The 20,453-nt window shown below is 45.7% G+C and overlaps 1 protein-coding gene and 1 long non-coding RNA gene across 4 annotated transcripts in view; one reads left to right on the top strand and one right to left on the bottom strand.

The window, feature by feature from the left end:
- Window positions 1-1,404: 1,404 nt before the first annotated feature.
- LOC129631866 (uncharacterized) lies at window positions 1,405-5,538 on the bottom strand. 2 transcript variants are annotated; one of them, XR_008704213.1, is made up of 3 exons: window positions 4,541-5,538; window positions 1,994-2,175; window positions 1,405-1,516 (listed from the first exon to the last, which is right to left on the bottom strand). It is a non-coding gene; the product is annotated as an uncharacterized LOC129631866 (long non-coding RNA). The 2 variants fall into 2 exon arrangements; XR_008704212.1 differs by lacking the exon at window positions 4,541-5,538 and adding an exon at window positions 2,821-2,870.
- Window positions 5,539-17,371: 11,833 nt separating this feature from the next.
- The window catches only part of BRD7 (bromodomain containing 7), a 46,165-nt gene continuing 43,083 nt past the window's right edge, over window positions 17,372-20,453 (top strand). The window contains exons 1-2 of one of the 2 annotated variants that reach the window (XM_055553836.1): window positions 17,372-17,669; window positions 18,112-18,320. In XM_055553836.1, coding sequence (XP_055409811.1) covers window positions 17,621-17,669; window positions 18,112-18,320 — 258 coding nt within the window. In that variant the 5' untranslated portion in view covers window positions 17,372-17,620. The remainder of the gene's footprint in view (window positions 17,670-18,111; window positions 18,321-20,453) is intronic. The other variant, XM_055553837.1, reaches the window with a different exon arrangement.

Raw genomic sequence — 20,453 nt, 5'->3', positions numbered from 1 at the left:
TCAGCCAGTGTTCATGGAAATGACAGATTCCAAGGGGCTCTGGTAGGGGCATAGATAGTAGCTACCCCAGCAAAAGTCTCACTGTTATCACAAAGGTTCTGACTGGGTCATATATTAACCTCTGAACCAACCACTGAGGCCAGAGGGCTGCTCTATGCTAATTACCTTAGGCAGGGGAACAGGGAGATGAGAGGGTAGGAGGCGTGAGAAGGGGTTCCTTCTGTATTTCATTGAAATGGGTGAGGGTGGACCACAGCAGCTCTCAGAAAATAAGGTGAATGGATGCTATGTGGCCAGAGAAACAAAAGATGCACGGGACCACTCCTTAAGACTAAATTGGAAGGTAAGAAGGTTGTGTTTTGGCTTCTCAAAAGTGATTCTGACCGAGCCTCTGAGCTGGTCACTTGCCCTTATCAAAGGATAAGACATTAATTGAGGAGGACTTCCCTGGTGGTCCAGAGGTTAACATGCCACCTTGCAGGGGACACAGGTTCGATCCCTGGTCAGGGAACTAAGATTCTACATGCCACAGAGCAACTAAGCCCGGTGCCAGGACTAGAGGGCCTGTGTGCTGCAACAAAAGATCCCACATGCTGCAACTAAGACCAGACACAACCAAATAAATAAAAGAAATGTTTAAAAAGCATTAATTGAATACTGATTTGTGCCAGACACTCTGCCAGATTCTGAGAGTGCACACATGAAAAGGTGTCACTTGTGGTCTCTGAGAGCTTCTGGGCAAGGGTAGCAGTGGGGGGTGAGGGGTGGGAAGTTACAATGACCACTGTTTCAACTACCATCTCTTCATATCTGTTCATGACATGCCCCTGATTGCAACACACACAGTTTTTATGACCCATCAAGCAAAACTTAAAACTACCAGTTAAATTATGTTATACCATGGGTTGTAATTTCTTCCAATTTCAGAAATAGGAAATGTTAAGAAAAAAAATAGTCCATCTTAGCACTGATGGATTTCAGTAATATTTTTTATAGTTCTTAAAGGGTTTTTCACAGGCATTATCCCATCAGATGCATACTATTAATACAAACCTATCAGGGGTAATATCACCACTATTTCCATCCCACGAAACCATCAGAAAGGTCAAGTGACTTGCCCAAGGTCCTTAAGCTACTAAATGGTGAAAATGAGACTCTGTCTAGTGGCAGAGCCAGGGTATCATCAAGCTTGCCTGGCAAACTTCTTTGACTCCTGGCTCTTCTTTTTACCAAATGTGGAGTCCTCCCACCTCTGGTTCCTTCGTGGTCAAAACTGACAGGAAGCCCAACCAGCAGCACACCACCCACCCACATACCCACACAAGATATTTCCATTTCCAGAACCCTTAGGCCTTAGAATATCTTCAATTAGAAGTGCTTGGTAACGGTTTATTTGATAATTTCCTCACACATATGCCTAAATGGTCTCAGGTTGAAAACCAGGGTTGGCTTCATGAGCAAGTGGTCCCAGGACAGATGGTCATTCTGCAGGATTGCCACCAGAGGGCAGCTCTGCCTGGCGACAATGGTAAACTGGAGGTTAACCTTAGAGGGCTGCACATGTCTCCCGTCCCCATCTGAGAACAGCAAATAATACTTACTGCCAACCCTTACTAAGCCCAGTTTTGTCCTAAGCACTTTCCATGCATCAACACACTGAATTATCACCTATGAGGTCGCTACATTTATTACCCCATCCTACAGATGAGAAAACTGAGGTTTTGCAGAAGTTAAGTAATGGGGTCAAGGTCATACAACTAGAAAGGGGTAAGCCATGTATCTGTTCTATGAAACCTCAAGCCTCCTGATGTCAGGGGCTGTGTCTTATTCTTGTTTGAGGCCCCCGCAGACTCCAACACAATCACTATTTGCTGAATGAAAATCTGTTGAAGTGAGAGTCTTGGGGCTCAGGGGCTGTCACTGCATTCCCCATCCTCCCACCCCACTAGTCCCTGCCCCCGGAGGAGATCTCTAGGCTCAGTTCAGGCAATACCTCATCCAGGTGTACTGCTTCTTCGATGGCGATTCTTAGCACTTGTCCAGGCTCTGTTGTGCCAGAATCTCAGGGACCACAAATCACCGGCAGAAGAGCGAGTTTTAGATTTGTCAGTGGCTTGGCAGCTCTGAAGTCTCATCCCATAGGTTGCAATCTCTGCCACTTGAACGAGTGGCTGGCTATGCAGTTGAGGGGGCAGGGTTGGAGAAAACATGTAATGTGAATTTATTCAGCAACCATCACTGGCTGTCCACTGTGAACGAATACCAGGTAACTACTACCTTGAGGGAGATAGAGGCAAGGGTGACACAACCTCCTCACCCCTAATCCCCTCTTGGAAGAAGAAATCAATGACAGCAAGAAGAAAGAACACAGAAGGAAGTCCTGCCCACCTGAAGAAAGAACCCCAACCCTCCAATCATTTGGGCAACAAAAATGTATTATGCACATGCTAAGTGCCAGCTGCAGGGGACATAGCAGTAAACAAAACCCCTCTTGGCCTCATGAAGCTCTCGGTCTAATGGGGAGACGTAATACATAAATATGTCATTGCAAAAGTGATGTATTTAAAGGAAACAGGAAGTGCACAGAGTGCTACAAAGAAACTAAAAGGGACTCGTGTCAGCAGGGTTTAGGGGGTTACCTTTCTGAGAAAGATAAAAAAGAACTGACTGCATGAAAAATGTGGGAACAGCTTTCCAGAATAAGGGAAAAGCACATATGAAGATCATGTATATAGGAGAATGTGGCATGTTCAAGACTAAACAGGGATATTGGGTGGGAGGTGGAGGGAGCTTCAAGACGGAGGGGACATATACATATACCTATGGCTGATTAATGTTGATGTATGGCAGAAAGCAGCACAGCACTGTAAAGCAATTATCCTTCAATTAAAAATAAATACATTGTTTTAAAAAGAAAAAACATTAGGGATATTATGTCTGGAGTGTAATGAGTCAAAATGGATTGTGGCAGAAGACTGGGTCAGAGAGGAGGGCCCAGGGAAAACACTTAGGTTTTTTTTGTTTTTTTTTTTTCCTATTATTTTGGGGCTGCACTGAGCAGCATGTGAAATCTTAGTTCCCTGACCAGGGATCAAACTCATGCCCTCTGCAATAGAAGTGCAGAGTCTTAACTTTGGAGCACCAGGGAGTTCCCCACAAAGCTTAGGTTTTATCTGAGTGTGAAGGAAGGCCACCACAGGGTTGTGAACAGAGGGGAGGTGCAGCCTAAGCTAATCCGTGTTGATCAGGTCACTCTGGCTGTCATGGGGAGAATGGATGGGGAGTGAGGCAGAGTCGAAGCTGGGAAACATGGCAGCTCTCATAAGTTAATGTCAAGGACATATGGATGAGTGGGCTGTTTCCTCCTAATAGGGGATCTAGGGGAAGGCTTTGAGGAGGGGATTTTATCCCAAGTGAAAGCTAAAGAGGCAAGAACAAAGGAAAATGCTGCATTCCAAGTTTTTTCCTCCTGAGTAAAGGGAAAACTTGTTTTTCCTTTTTCTGCCTCAGAAACGAAAGAGAGATGGGCATTCATCAATCTGTACTTTCCAAATCACCTACACGGAGGTTTAAACAATTATAACAAACCATCAGCGGTTCCAAGTGAGAATAACATGTCAAATGACAATGTCAAATTTGGCACAAACAGATCTGGCTGAGCCTCACAAATTTTATCCTGGGGCTGACAGTGTCAGCAATTCCAAGTCTGATCCCCAGCTGCCTCTGAAAGACAAGATCACAGGAAAGAAAGAGGCAGAAAAAGCCTCCCTGGTTGCATTTCCCTGAGCAAAGGGGCACGTTTGCCTCTGGGGTGAGCAGGGCAGTGTCGACCAAACCAATCAGAACATGATTAGCCAGAAAGAGTCTGTCAGCTCTTCATTGGTGACCAGTCTCATGAGGGCCAAGAGTTCACATTTTGTGAAACCTGTTGGGTTCACTAAACATCTTATGTTTCGGTTCAACTAGGTATTGCCTGCCAGCCGAGTCTGCACAGCAACGTGCCTCCAGACCGCATCCCTTTCAGGACAGGCACCAGCCCTCCCTGATGTCCATGTCCTCCTCTCACTGGGCCCTCACAACGGCAGTCCCCTCAAGGCAGGTACAGAAGCTGAGTTTTGAGACTACTTCATTTTTGCTTCTAATGAACTGCTTTGCCTATCCAACACCCATTCTCCATCCTGTGATAACAGCATCCTAATTTTTCTTGGGGATCTCAACTTAGGCCATGTGGATTAGGTGGTACAGGCCTCCCATCTAAATCCCAGGGGTGGACTTATGATCTAGATTTGACCACCACCATCAGGGCCACCTCCTGCCCCTTCATAGTGATTGGTTCAGAGTAGGCACGTGATGTAAATCTGTTCAATCAGAAAAACCCATGACTTTTTGCTGGACCCCTGGAGAAAGGAGCACTCTCTTTTCTCTGAATTGGGATCTATGAAGATGTCAGCCTGGAGCTGCTGGATGGAGGTCATTAGAGCCTGTCTGAGAACATGACCAGAGCAGAGGGAACAGCCCAAAGACAGAGAAAGCCTCTTACCTTGTGACATCATTTGAGCTTCTGAATGGAGCCATGCCTAAAGCTTAACCTCATTAGGGGTGGGTTTCTGACACCAATAAAGAGCATTCTGACTCTCAGGTGAAGGTTAAGGAATACAAGGATAAGGACTAGACTCTCTGATTTCTAGCCCAGGGGCTCTTACCCTGTATGATTTTCCAAGTAACTTTATCCAACCACATATCCAAACCTAACTAATCTGCATGGCTTTACAATTTACTAAAGATGGATATTTTTAAAACAAAAACATCTGATCACAGCATTGTTTAATCTAACTGGATCACAGAGCCATGGAAGGGCCCCTGGAGATCATATCATTGAGTGGTTTTCAAAGATTTTTTAGCAACTTCTTATTTCAAATGAAATATTAAGCAGGGCTCCTGTGTACAGGAAATAAAGCAGTATCTTGTTACTGCAAGTGTATTTTATCTTTTAAGTTAAAAGTGTTAACATTTAACATTTACTTTTTAATAATCAGTGACCTAAATTTCAATGTGTTTGTTTCTAAGATATAAAAATTGGTTAAATAGGAAATCAATAGAGAAAAATCAATGAAACAAAAAGCTCATTCTTTGAAAAGATCAATAAAACCAATAAGCCTCTAGTCAGGCTAGTAAAAAGAGAAAAAACACAAATTACTAATATCAGAAATGAAAGCGGGGCATCATTACAGCTCCTACAGACATTAAAAGGATAATAAAGGGATACTATGAACAACTCTATGCCCACAAACTTGAAAGTCTAGATAAAATGCACCAATTCCTTAAAAGACACAATTTTGCCAAACTCACAAAACAAGAAATAGACCATCTGAATAGGTCCATATCTATTAAAGACATTGAATCAATCATTAAAACCTTCCAAAAGAGAAAACATCAGGCCCAAATAGGTTCACTGGCCAAATCTACCAGACATTTAAAGGAAGAAATTATACAAATTCTCTGCAACCTCTTTTAGAGGATAGAACAGAGGGACAACCCCCTAACTCATTCTATAAGGCCAGCATTATTCTAATAACTAACACCAGTCAAAGACATTGCAAGAAAAGAAAACTACACACCAATCTCTCTCATGAACATAGATATAAAATCCCAATAAAATATTAGTAAATAGAATCCAATAAAAAATAAAAAAATTATACTCTACAACCAAGCAGGATTTATCCCAGGGACACAAGACTGATTCAGTCTTCAAAAACCACTTAACATAGGGGACTTCCTGGTGGCCCAATGGTTAAGACTTTGCCTTCCAACACAAGGGGTGTGGGTTTGATCTCTGGTCAGTGGGCTAAGACCCCACATGCCTCTCAGCCAAAAAAAACCCAAACAAAACATAAAACAGAAGCAATACTGTAACAAAGTCAATAAAGACTTCAAAAATGGTCCACATAAAAAAAATTTTTTTTAATCACTTAACATAATCCATCAAATCAACAGGCTAAAGAAGAAAAATAACACGATCACATCAACAGACAGAAAAAAAAGCATTTGACAAAATCCAACACCCATTCATGATTTTTAAAATCTCAGTAGGGATTTCCCTGGTGGTCCAGTGGTTAAGGGGCTTCCCCTGTGGCTCAGTTGGTAAAGAATCTACCTGCAGTGCTGGTGACCTGGGTTTGATCCCTGGGTTGGGAAGATGCCCTGGAGAAGGAAAAGGCTACCCACTCCAGTATTCTGGCCTGGTGAATTCCACGGACTGTATCGTCCATGGGGTCACAGAGTCGGACATGACTGAGCGACTTTCACTTTCCCTTTCCAGTGGTTAAGAATCTACCTGTTAGTGCAGGGGACATGGGTTTGATCCCTGGTTGGAGAAGATCCCACGTGCCACAGAGCAACTAAGCCTGTGCACCACAACTACTGAGCTCACAGACCACAACTACTCAGGCCTGCTCACCTAGAGCCCATGCTCTGCAGCAAGAGAAGCCACCATAATGAGGAGCCCGCACACTGCAGCTAGAGAGCAGCCCCCACTTGCCACAGCTAGAGAAAGCCCACGCACAGCAAGGAAGGCTCAGTGCAGCCGGAAAATAATAATATATTAGTAAATTCAAAAAGAAATACATAAAAATTTTAAACTCTCAGTAAACTAGGAACAAAGGGGAACTTCCTCATTCTGATAAAAACTATCTACCAAAAAATCTACCCAAAAAATCTATGCTAACAGCATACCTAATGGTGAGACACTCGGAGCTTTCCCTCTAAGAACAGGTACAAAGCAAGATGTCTCTCCTCAACACTCCTTTTCAACATTGTATTGGAAGTTATAACCAATGCAATAAGACAAGAAAATACAGATTTGGAAGAAAGAAACTGTCTTTATTTATAGATTATATGATCATCTGGGTAGAAAATCTTAAAGGACCAAAAAAAAAGCTGGAACTAATAAATGATCATAACAAGTTGCAGGAAGCAAGGTCAATAAACAGAAGTCATCCTTTTCCTATACACTAGTAATGAACAAGTAGAATCTGAAATTAAAAACACGAGACCGTTTATATTAGCATCTCCCCCAAATGAACTACTTATATATAAATCTAAAAATATATGCCCAAGATCTATACAAGGAAAACTAAAAAACTCTGATAAAAGGAATCAAAAAAGAACTAAATAAATGGAGATATATTTCATATTCACAGATAGGAAGATTCACTATTGTCAAGATGTCAGTTGTTCCCAAATTGATGTATGGATTCAATGCAATTCCAATAAAAATTGCAACAAATTATTTTATGGATATTGACAAACTGATTCTAGAGCTTATATGAAGAGGCAAAAAACCCAAAGTAGTCAACACAACACTAAAGAAGAACAAAATTGGAAGACTGAACAACTCAACTTCAAGACTTACCATAAAGCTGCAGTAATCAAGAGAGTGGGCTTCCCAGTGGCTCAGCAGTAAAGAATCCACCTGCAATGCAGGAGACACAAGACGATCCCCTGGAGGAGGGCATGGCAACCCCCTGCAGCATTCTTGCCAGGAAAATCCCATAGACAGAGAAGACTAGCAGGCTACAGTCCATAGGGTCACAAATAGTCAGACAGGACTGAAGCCACTGAACATGCATGCATGCAGTCAAGTCAGTGTGATGTTGATAAAAGTACAGACAAATAGATCAATGGAACTGATAACACAGAAATAGATCCACATAGATATAATCACTGACAGGAGGAAAGCCAGTAAAATGGAGAAAATGGTCCTAGGACTTCCCTGGCGGTCCAGTGGTTAAGATGCTGTGCTTCCAATGCAGGCAGAACCAATCTCTGGTCAGGGAACTAAGATCCCACATGCCACACAGCATGCCCCCTACCCTCCAAAAAAAGCCCTGGAACAATCGAACAATCACGTTTGTTCAGTGAAAAGAATGAATCTGGACACAGACTTTACACCCTTTGCAAAAACTGACTTTGTGTTTTCTATTTGATCAAGGGTTCTGGGTTTGTCGTGGCAGAAGTGTTAGTCACTGAGTCGTGGGCCATTCAGTCTCATTGTTTGAAACCCCATGGACTGTAGCCCACCAGGCTCCTCTGTCCATGAATTCTCCAGGCAGGAATTCTGGAAAGGGTTGCTGTTCCCTTCTCCAGGGGATCTTCCCGGCCCAGGGCTCAAAACCAGGTCTCCCATATTGCAGGCCGATTCTTTACCATCTGAGCCATGAGGGAAGCCCTGTCATGGCAGAATCTGAGTCCAAATGACTTTGGGGTTGTCAGCAATGGGCACCATGGCCTGGACTCATGACACTCGAGCAGCTCTGGAGCCACTAGGACAGAGGCAGCCCAGGCTCTCTGCAGGGACAGATGCCACCTGCCACCTCTCCTTTGTTCACTCAGAGGCAGGCGCCTGGGGCAACTCCCTGTGACCGTGAACAACGCTGGGAGTTGCACGGTCAACAGCCTGCCACAGCGAATCACTTCAGGCCACTGCATCCCCAAAGATCTGCCCGCCGACCCCGCTTCGGGCCCCTCTGGGCCTCTCCCAGCAGCATGAACAAGCTGATGCCAGGTAAGCCCGTCCCTGCTGCCAAACAGGAGCATCTGCTGCAGCTACTGGGGCTCTGGGCTTGGGAAATGCCAGCTCCCTTCCCTTCCTAAGGAACAGAGTACAGGGCACACTCAGAGCATCCGGGAGAGCAGGCCCTTTCCCACCCCTGACACCGTGCAAGAAGGCTTTTCACGCCTCACTTACCCTGACCCTCCTGCCCACCACACAGACAGCGCAGGCCTGTTTCTACCCATTCCTCAGAGGAGAAAACTGAGGTTGAGACAAATGAAGAGAAGGGAAGTGTAGCCCAAGGACTACTGGTTGTGGGAGTTCCTTGCCCTACCTCACTGCTGCATGAGGGGGGCTTTGGGAAGCACAGCAGGGCAGAGGTGGGGGTCATGGGAGCCCCCGATGTTCAGGGCTTTCAGTGTAACCTGGACCAGGGGGTCGGCTCGCAGGAAGCCCTTTTCATCTGTCAGCTGTAAGGGAATTCCTATAAAGGGTCAGCATTGGCTCTCCCAGAACTGCCCCAACCAGGGGAGGCCACACCACCCCAGGATGTCAGCTGTGTCCCTCTCCACAGGAGTGCCAAGCCTGGAAGACCCTGCTGTGGTGGGAGCCTGGCGCACCTCAGGGTGATGAGTCTGCTCAGGGCCTGGCCTGCCCCGGCCTCCCCACCGCAGAGAGGCCCAGGTCTGAGAGAGCGGTCAGAGGCCGGTTCCTGGGAATGCCACACCCCCCAGTGGCCAGCCTTCCCCCGTGCTCTCTCCTCCTCCTCTGAGACTCTCCCAGAGGGGGCCACCCGTTACCTCCAGTCCCAAACCAAAGGAGACCCTCAGGGGAGGAGGGTGGGAAGAGAATCATCATAAAAACATTCCTTCATCCCAAACACTATTGCTTCAGGGCCCGCACTTAGCCCGCCCTGCACTGTGTGAGGTGCAGGGGATAGAGTGCAAGTCAGACAGGCCCAGGCCCTACCCTCAAGGAGCTGGGAGTCCATGAGGAGAGTGAGGGAATGTGCACACACGTGGATAACAGATATGTGACTCCACAGAGAGAAGCCTAGCCAGGCAGGGCCGAGAAGTCAGAGGTGCCACTGTGGGTCTCTTTCCAGAAGTTTCTCTGAGTCAGTCACGCTGGAAACCAGGCTGACATAAGGGCAGGAGCCAGGTCAGGAGCTGAGGGGAGAGTGTGCTAGGCACAGGGAAGGGCAGAGGCTATGGTCCTAGGCAGAAGGAAGCCTGGCCTGTCAGAACCAGAGAGGAGGCTGGTGTGGCAGGACCATGGCAATGTCGGGCAGGGAGCAGGGGTTAGGGAATGGAGCTGGAAAGAGAGCAAGGCCAGGTCAGACCCTGAAAGCCAAGGTAAGGGTGTGGCTCTGACTCCGAAGGAGGTGGAGAGGCATGAGACAGTTTTGAGCAGGGGAGTGACATTATCTGAATCTCATTTTTAAAGGATCATCAATTCAGTTCACTTCAGTTCAATCGCTCAGTCATGTCCGACTCTTGTGACCCCATGGACTGCAGCACACTAGGCTTCCCTGTCCATCACCAATTCCCGGACCTTATCCAAATTTATGTCCATTGAGTCAGTGATACCATCCAACCATCTCATCCTCTGTCATCCCCTTCTCTTTCTGCCTTCAATCTTTCCCAGCATCAAGGTCTTTTCCATTGAGTCAGTTCTTTGCATTAGGTGGCCAAAGTATTGGTGTTTCAGCTTCAGCATCAGTCCTTCTGATGAACATTCAGAATTGATTTCCTTTAGGATGGACTGGTTTGATCTCCTTGCTGTCCAAGGGACTCTCAAAAGTCTTCTCCAACACCCAGTTCAAAAACATCAGTTCTTTGGCACTCAGCTTTCTTTATGGTCCAACTCTCACATCCATACACAACTACTGGAAAAACCATAGCTTTGACTAGATGGACCTTTGTTGGCAAAGTAATGTCTCTGCTTTTTAATATGCTAAGTTGGTCATAACTTTTCTTCCAAGGAGCAAGCGTCTTTTAATTTCGTGGCTGCAGTCACCATCTTCAGCGATTTTGGAGACCCCCAAAATAAAGTCTGTCACTGTTTCCACTGTTTCCCCATCTATTTGCCATGAAATAATGGGACCGGATGCCATGATCTTAGTTTTCTGGGATATTTTATACTCAGTCATAAAAAGGAACAAAATTGTGACATTTACAGAAATCAAGAGGCTGTCATACAGAGGGAAGTGAGTCAGAAAAACAAATATCACATATTAACATATATATATATATATATATATGAAAATGGTATAAAATGGTTTAGATGATCTTATTTGCAACTAAGAAATAAAGACACAGATGTATAGGAAAAAACATATGGACACCAAGATGGGAAAGGGAAGATGGGATGAATTGGGAGATTGGGATTTACATATATGCACTATTGATACTATGTATAAAATAGGTAACTATAGCTACTGTATAGCTCAGGAAACTCTACTCAATGCTCTGTGGTGAACTAAACGGGAAGGAAAGCCAAAAAAGAGGGGCCATAAATAAACATATAGCTGATTCACTTTGCTGTACAACAGAAACTAACACAATATTGTAAAGCAGCTGGACTCCAACAAAAATTAATAAATAAATAAAGGATCATAGAACATTTTAAAGTTAATATTAGCAGCTGACATTTATTGAGCACTTACTCTATTCCAGGTCTTATTCTTGGTGTTTTTTCACCCCGACTCCCACCCAATAGCTATGGGACATAGGTGACTCCTGTCTGGTCCTGATGCTGCTCCTGTAAGACACGCACACTATATCCTCCTCTGGGTGTTGCAGGGAAGACACTGAGGAAGGATCTGGATGGGTGATGGGGGCACAGCCCATGCCCAACAGGTGTCACAGCCATTATTCATGTCCCAAGCATCAAGGGCTGTGTGTTCTCAGGATCTGGTGAGGTGTATCAGGCAGATCCACCGTGGAAAGAGAAGCCACCCATCCTGCCTCCATGATGGAGCTACAGCAAACCAGGCCGCAAGGGAGGTGACAGAGGCCCACAGAAGTAGTAAGGTACTGGGTAGGACTAAGCAAGGTACAGAGACAGCCTTGTCCTCTCCCAAGATCGTCCACCTCCTCTGCCACCAAGAAGATGCACGAGAGAGAAGCTCCCTGTCCTTATGAGGGACAACTGGCTACTGCCAAGAGGCCTCCCCTCAGGTCAGAACCATGATGCTACACAAATCCTGACATTTGGCCAAGAGAGAGCTGGGCCATCAAGTTGAGCAGTCATTTTTTACTGGTCCAGTTCCCCTGGCTCCATAAACAGTAAAACTATTTCCTTTCTTTAACTTACCTTCTGGGGCTTCCCTGGTGGTCCAGTGGTTAGGAATCCAGCTGTCAGTACAGGGGACACAGGTTCGATCCCTGGTCTGGGAGGATCTCACATGCTGCTGGACAACGAATCCTGTGCACCACAACTAGAGCTGGAAGTCGAGAGCCTGCAAGCTGCAACTACTGGAGCCCATGAGCCTAGAGCCTGTGCTCTGTAACAAGAGAAGCCAATGCAATGAGAAGCCCCCCAGTGAGGACCACAGCTTGAGTGTAGCCCCTGCTCACGGCAACTAGAGAAAGCCCACACCGAGCAATGAAGACCCAGGATGACCAAATGATAAATAAATCAATGACTTACTTTCTGATCCTCTTCAAGGCACAAACATCCATTTCTACACGTTTATGTGAGCACATAGATCCTCTTCTGGAATTTGCTTTTATCTAACGCTATTCCAAACAGGAAGGAAGGGACTTCGGAAATTATCCGACCCCCTTTATGAAGAGCACTGTGACCTGATGGTTAGAATGTGGGGTTTGGAGGTAGGCAGACAAGAATTCAGATCCCAGACAGGCAAGCTGTGTAATCATAGATAAACCACTTGACTTCTCCACGCCTCAGTTTCCTCACCTGTGGGACAGGGATAAGAGTGTTCCTCTTGGGACTTCCCTGACAGTCTAGTGGCTAAGGCTCCATGCTTCTAATGCTGGGGGTGCAGGTTCAATCCCTGGTCAGGGAACTAAGATTCCACATATCCCATGGCATTGTCAAAAAAAAAAATCAATATGAAAAAAAGAGATCTGTCTCAATAAAATTAAATAGAGTGTACCTCTCACCTGGCTAGAAGGATAAAAGGGGATAGGCAGTGTAGGGAACATTCCAGCCAAGTCCTATTCCCAGGAAATTGCTCGATTTCTGTCATTTCTGTCCTTTTGATTGAGATATGTAGTAGGCTCAGAAAGTTTCCCTGTTTGGGATGATATTTGTATGAGCTTTTTATTGCTATACACCAAGCTGCTCTAAAACTTCGTGGTTCACGTAAACATACATTAATTACCTCACAGTTTCTGTGGGTCAGGAGTCTGAGCACAGCTTCCCTGGGTCTTCTGCTTTGGAGTCTCTCCAAGGCTGAGTCAGGGAGTGAGCCAGGGCTGAGGTCTCATCTGAATGTTCTGCTGAGGAAGGACTCCCTCTGGAGCTCAGCGACTTGTTGGCAGGACCGATGCCTCATGGGCTGCAGGGCTGATGGCCCAGTGCTTGCTGGGTGTTGGCTGGAGGTTTCCCTTCATTCCTTGCATGTGAGCCTCTTCAACTGTGCAGCTTGCTTCACCAAAGCATGCAAGCCAAGAAGACAACAGAGTTGGCTAATAAGATAAAAGACCCAATCTTCTGGGACTGAATCACAGAGGTGACATCTTATCACTTTGGCTGCATTCTACAGTCAGAAGTCAGTCTCTGGGCCAGTCCACACTCAGTTGGAGCATGTGACGACCAGGAGGCAGGAGTCTTTAGCTCAGACAGACTGTAAAATGGTTTAGTTCAACTAGAATTTTCTGGTGACTTTTCTGTGCCAGGTACTGTCCTTGAGCTGGGAATAAAAAAGTAGATGAGCTGGGGTTTCTGTCTCCCAGGAATCTTTCTCTTCGGGGTATTTTCTGCTTTGAGTTCTTACCCATTTTTCCCTTCTGTGAAGACTTTTGGACCTAGGTAAGATCTCTGTTGAGGGAAGGAAGGAAATTACAAACTCCCTAATGAAGATGAGGTAACCAGACCTTTTCCCTCCATCAAAGGGTGCTCAGAGGGAAGACACATGAAGCAAGGGTGAGCTGGTTCTGAGGGGCATTTGCAGAGTAGTGGTCACTGTGTTGGGTACTGTGGATACAAAGGTGCTGTGCTCCCCTGGGCCAAACCCTGCCTGGTGGAGCACACTGGGTGATGGGGAGAAGGCAGGTAAGCTCACAGGTTCAGCCTGGAGGGAGCCCAGATCCACTCCACAGTGGAGGCCAGATCCATAGGTGGAGTTGGCATAGCAGTTCTCCTTAAAACAAAAAGAGTTATAGCTTTGAAAATGTTGAAAAACTGCACCAAAGCTTTGCATCCAGTCCCATCACTTCATGGTAAATAAATGGAGAAACAGTGGAAACAGTGACAGACTTTATTTTCTTGGGCTCCAAAATCACTGCCAATGGTGACTGCAGTCATGAAATTACAGATACTTGCTCCTTGGAAGAAAAGTTATAACAAATCTAGACAACATATTAAAAAGCAGAGACATTACTTTGCCGACAAAGGTCTGTCTAGTCAAAGCTATGGTTCTACCAGTAGTCGTGTATGGATGTGATCATAAGAATTGATGCTTTTGAACTGTGGTGTTGGAGAAGACTCTTGAGAGTCCCTTGGACTGCAAGGAGATCAAACCAGGCAATCCTAAAGGAAATCAGTCCGGAATATTCATTGGAAGGACTGATGCCAAAGCTGAAGCTCCAATACTTTGGCCACCTGATGCAAAGAACTGACTCATTTGAAAAGACCCTGATGCTGGGAAAGATTGAAGGCAGGAAGAGAAGGGGACAACAGAGAATGAGATGGTTGGATGGCATCACTGACTCAATGGACATGAGTTTGAGCATGCTCCAGGAGTTGGTGATGGTCAGGGAAGCGTGCTGCAGTCCATAGGGTTGCAAAGAGTCAAATATGACTGAGAGACTGAACTGAACTGAACTGAACTGAAGCTTTGCTCTATACCAGGGGACATTGGTGGCTTGATTTCAGAGCAGCAGAGGTTCCCTTCTCCAACACAACCCCTTTCCTCCACTCTGACCTCTGCCTCAGAGATTCCAGAGCAGATTGTTACACGGAGGTAACAGATACAAACTTTTATCCTTTGTAAAAAGAAATCGGTTCCCCTCCTCTAAAGCAACCTCAGCTTCCCTGGCTAACCACTGGACTCTTATAGGGACAGCCAGCCACGGACTCGAACTCCTCTTGGCCATAGGGATGGACTTGGTATCCAAGCTGGATCCATCTCCCAATCCTTTGCCTATAAAACATGTGAACCAAGCCAAGCAAATCAGAGACCTTCCCTGGAATTTTTTCCTGGATGATGCTGACAGGGAAGAGACCTTTTTCCCAATCGGTCAGGATACAGCTGCTGGAAACTATGTTTTCAGTCATGTAAGAAAAGAAAATGGAGCCCAACACAGAAGGATGAGACAAAGAAAGAGAGTATCAAATCCCTGGCTCCTATCTTTCTTCGGGGAAGCTTTACTCCTCCCTTCCTGGACATGTGACCCACTAATCTTTTTTATTCACCTGAAATAATTCAAACTGAGTTTCTATCATTCTCTGACCACAGGACCCTAAATTACAAGTCTACCACTTAACCGCTGCAGTTCAAGTGAAAGCTACACATCTTCCTGGGAGAAGTGATCCAGAGGTCCAAGCTCTTAAGTATAAATGACTGATGTCAGTTCCTTTCTTGTGAGTATAGGTTTATCTGGAAACACACAGTGCACTGTAAGCCTAAATGTAGAGACAGTCAAGATCCCTTTCATCATATTCACGAGTAAAAAGAGCTTATGATTCAGATTCAGAAAACCTGGATTTGAAGCCTGGCCCTACCAGTAAGTGGCAACTTACTTCATTTCTCTGGGCATCCATTTCCCCATCTGTAAAATGGGAATATATTTCTCCCTTTCTACCTTACAAGGTTGTCATGTCAAAAAATATCAACATTATTTTGTCTCTCTTCAGCCATCTTCCCTGGGTGTGGTCTCTTAAACACGTCTTAACATTCAGGTAAGTACCAATGAGCAAAACTGTGAGTAACTCCTCACCAGTAGGGTTCAGCATCTAAGGGTAAAGTCAAGGAGAAGCAGGGCTTAAAGCAGGAAAGAGGAGTGGACCTCCATTACCAGAGCAGTAGTGTTAGTCTGGACCTCTGCTTTGTGGGGATCCAGATTATTTTCATCATTTTTTCCATCTGATTTCTAAATTTTCTTTCTTTTCATTTCAAAAAATAATAAATATGCAAGTGAGAAATTCTTCAAAAAAATAGAGACGTGTAAAACTAAACCAATCAACTCCACTTTCAGTCCTAGTCTCCTGAGACAACCACTATTAACAGTTCTTGTATATCCGACACAGCCTTTTTATCCAGATCCGATCAGATCAGTCGCTCAGTCGTGTCCGACTCTTTGCGACCCCATGAATCGCAGCACACCAGGCCTTCCTGTCCATCACCAACTCCTGGAGTTCACTCAGACTCACGTCCATCGAGTCAGTGATGCTATCCAGCCATCTCATCCTCTGTCGTCCCCTTCTCCTCTTGTCCCCAATCCCTCCCAGCATCAGAGTCTTTTCCAATGAGTCAACTCTTCGCATGAGGTGGCCAAAGTACTGGAGTTTCAGCTTTAGCATCATTCCTTCCAAAGAAATCCCAGGCCTGATCTCCTTCAGAATGGACTGGTTGGATCTCCTTGCAGTCCAAGGGACTCTCAAGAGTCTTCTCCAACACCACAGTTCAAAAGCATCAATTCTTCAGCACTTAGCTTTCTTCACAGTCCAACTCTCACATCCATACATGACCACTGGAAAAACCATAGCCTTGACTAGACGAACCTTTGTTGGCAAAGTAATGTCTTTGCTTTTCAATATGCTATCTAGGTTGGTCATAACTTTCCTTCCAAGGAGTAAGCGTCTTTTAATTTCATGGCTGCAGTCACCATCTGCAGTGATTTTGGAGCCCCCCAAAAATAAAGTCTGATACTGTTTCCACTGTTTCCCCATCTATTTCCCATGAAGTGATGGGACCAGATGCCATGATCATTTTCTGAATGTTGGGCTTTAAGCCAACTTTTTCACTCTCCACTTTCACTTTCATCAAGAGGCTTTTTAGTTCTTCTTCACTTTCTGCCATAAAGGTGGTATTTGCATATCTGAGGTTATTGATATTTCTCCTGGCAATCTTGATTCCAGCTTGTGCTTCTTCCAGCCCAGCATTTCTCATGATGTACTCTGCATATAAGTTAAATAAGCAGGGTGACAATATATAGCCTTGACGTACTCCTTTTCCTATTTGAAACCAGTCTGTTGTTCCATGTCCAGTTCTAACTGTTGCTTCCTGACCTGCATATAGGTTTCTCAAGAGGCAGGTCAGGTGGTCTGGTATTCCCATCTCTTTCAGAATTTTCCAGTTTATTGTGATCCACAGAGTCAAAGGCTTTGGCATAGTCAATAAAGCAGAAATAGATGCTTTTCTGGAACTCTCTTGCTTTTTCCATGATCCAGCGGATGTTGGCAATTTGATCTCTGGTTCCTCTGCCTTTTCTAAAACCAGCTTGAACATCAGGAAGGGAGACAGAAAAACGGGAATCTCAGAGCTGTGGACCCCGCCCTTGCCCCACCCACGAGCCGGACTCCGCCCCCGAGACTCCGCCCCCAGGCCTCAGGCTGCAGTGCCACCTCCAGCCGCGAGGGGCCGCCACTCCCAGCCGACCACTCTCTGCGCGCGCGGCCGGCCCTCTCTCCCGCTTCCGCGCCGGCCGGTCGCCAACCTGCCGCCGCTCTCCGGCTCCGGCTGGGTCTCGCGCGCTTGGGCGCGGCTGGGTCTATTCGTAAGGGGCCTCGCGCCGCTGGGCGCACGCCGTCCCCCTGCCTCGCGGCGCGGGGTCTCGCGGGCCCCGCTCCCGCCCTCCGCTCGCCTGGCCCGGACCGGAAGCGGCGCCGCACGGCCTGGGCCTGGCGCGGGGGGCGGGCACCGGGGCCCGATCGGACATGGGCAAGAAGCACAAGAAGCACAAGTCGGACAAACACCTCTACGAGGGTGAGGAGTGGGCCACGGTGGGGGGCGGCGAGCCCACGGCCGCTTGGTGGAGTTTTCGTGCCTTCGAGACTACTCTCCAGCTTCCGAGACGGGCCGGGGGTCGCACCTCCCGCGGGCAGGCCTGGACCCGCGAAGGGGGCGCGGCCCGCCTGAGCCGTGCCAGAGCCCCCAGGCGGCGGCGGCGTTCGAACCCGGGACCTCCGGCCGGGGCGGGTCTCCGGTTGGGAGGTGTGAGGCGGGCCCGAGAGGCCCGGGAGCATTCGGGGCGTCCACTTGGCGAGTGTCCGTCATTCAACAGGTGCGCCGAGGGGCGCCCACTGCGTGCCATTGGCCGCCTCTGCCTGTGCGCCTCAGACTGACTCTCCCTACCCAGTTTTACTCTGCGTTGTGGATACTGCCCGGCGAGGCTCTCCTTTAATCGAGACTCTTTCTTTCGTTTAAGAGTATGTGGAGAAGCCCCTGAAGCTGGTCCTCAAAGTGGGAGGGAACGAAGTTACCGAGCTCTCCACGGGCAGCTCTGGGCACGACTCCAGCCTCTTTGAAGACAAAAACGATCATGACAAACACAAAGAGAGAAAGCGGAAAAAGAGAAAGAAAGGAGAGAAGCAGATTCCAGGGGAAGAAAAGGGGAGAAAACGGAGACGTGTAAAGGTAAAAGGTCGTTGCGTTGCTTCAGCTTTGAAGGTGGTACTTTTCTGAGCGTTGCTGCCTCCCCCTGCCAACCTCACTTTATTTTTTCTTTGTGACAAATGAGACGCTGAAACGCCTATAAAATCGGGCTGACTTTGAGGAAGAGCAGGGCAGAATAGAAACATGAGTCATCTTTTAGTTTCAACAACTCTTTAATTATGCTCTTAGTTGTACTCACACATCAGGTGAGTGAACAGCTAAGTCCTCATTTTCAGGAGCTGCTTCAAAGAGTGGTTTTTCCATCTAGGAAAGGTGAAAGTCGTGCTCTAGCAAAGCTCAGTGTTCGAGGTTTTGGGAAAACAGTCATTTCAAAAGTAAATGTGTTGTCATAGAGCACCAGATTTGAGCCCCCTGCATCATACAGCAAATTCCCACTGGCTGTCCAGTTTCACATGTGGTGATGTAAATGTTTCAGTGCTGCTCTCTTAATTCACTCCACCCTCTCCTTCCCCCTCTGGGAGCTGGGAGGGAGGTTCAAGAGGGAAGGGATGTATGTATACCTGTGGCTGATTGATGTTGATAAGGGGCAGAAACCAACAGAATATTGTAAAGCAATTAACCTCCAATTAAAAATAAATTTTTTAAAAAAATAAATGGGGTCTATTGGAATTCAGATTTTGTTCTGAAATACTGTAATGCCAAATACATAATGAACGATTCTCATCTTTTAAGACAAAATCAGTCTGTTGAAGAGATAATTTGATCAGAAACCTTAAAGGGATATGACAGCAGTAAAAAAAATAAGCATTTTCTTAACCATTTGCAGTTCCTAGAAAGGAAAAAAGAAAGCGGCTGCCATCTCTGTTTGTCGTCTGGGTAAAATAGGTAATAATAAACTTTCCTTCCAAGGATGATCACATATGTACCTGGAATTGTCCTCGACTACTTCTGCACTTCCCAAATTTAACCTGTCACCAAGTGACTTATTGACTCATTTACTGGAACTTGAAGCTAAATTTCCATAGGCTCATTTTTATAATTTTTTTATATTTATATATACAACAGAAATGTTCTAGACCATGTGATTAAACACATTGGTAAGTCCCTAAATCTTAGTCTCTTTTTGGAGTTTCCTATTTATGTCTTTCTGCCCCAGTGTTTACTGCCTTTGTCTAGACTGACAATTGGAAAAGGCGATGGCACCCCACTCCAGTACTCTTGCCTGGAAAATCCCATGGACAGAGAAGCCTGGTGGGCTTCCGTCTGTGGGGTCACACACAGTCGGACACGACTGAAGTGACTTAGCAGCAGCAACAGACTGTGACAATACATAGAACTGTCAAATGTTTTTCCCCTAAATTGTAAAAGCCATGTATGCATATGATTTTTTTTAATTCAAATAATATAGAAGTGAACAAGAAGGATGAGACAAAAAGTTTTCCTCACTTAGGTATCTCATTTAGTCTTTCTCTCCAGAAGTAACCAGTTTTGTTGTGGGGGGATTGCTTTTTAATTATTTATTATTACAGGATAAAGTAATTTATGAGCATAGTTTTAAAAAGTCAAGAGTACTATTAATACATTTAAACATAAAAGCAGACTCCTGTTCCATCCTTCCCAAACTGTTTAGTTTTTTCTTTGGATATTTATCTCCATTTCTAAATGTTGGTTTATTTTGCTGTTTACTGATTTTATTTGTACATCTCTTATTGACATCATGTTACAGAAGATGAGAATTTAAATTAATGTCCTTATATAGCTCCATGCCCCCAGTTTCCCTTTCTGCATTCTCCCACTGTAGATACATCTCAGTTCTTAGTAAATTGAGTATTCAGTGTTCATTTCTAATTATTGTTTATTGGAGACAAATGTAATATACAAATACAGGCCTGCTATTGACCAGTTGGCTAATTGCTTTCATTTGGTTGTTATGTACTAATTCTTCAAACTCTTAACGGATTTGTAAAAGCCACCTAGTTTCTGTTTTTCACGTGGGCAAACACGTCCCCCTTTTTTTTTGAAACATCCATCCTGCATCCATCCATCTCTGTCACTACCTGCTCCAATCTGGATTAGTTGATTAGACCTCCTGGGACTCCTTTGCCTGCTTTTGGATCCCATATCTTTCTCCTGATTTACTCCTTCGTTGTGGTG

This window comes from Bubalus kerabau, chromosome 17, assembly GCF_029407905.1.
Source record: "Bubalus kerabau isolate K-KA32 ecotype Philippines breed swamp buffalo chromosome 17, PCC_UOA_SB_1v2, whole genome shotgun sequence".
NCBI lineage: Eukaryota > Metazoa > Chordata > Mammalia > Artiodactyla > Bovidae > Bubalus > Bubalus kerabau.
Note: the sequence above shows the minus strand (reverse complement) of the source record. Positions and strands in the feature narration are given on the sequence as shown.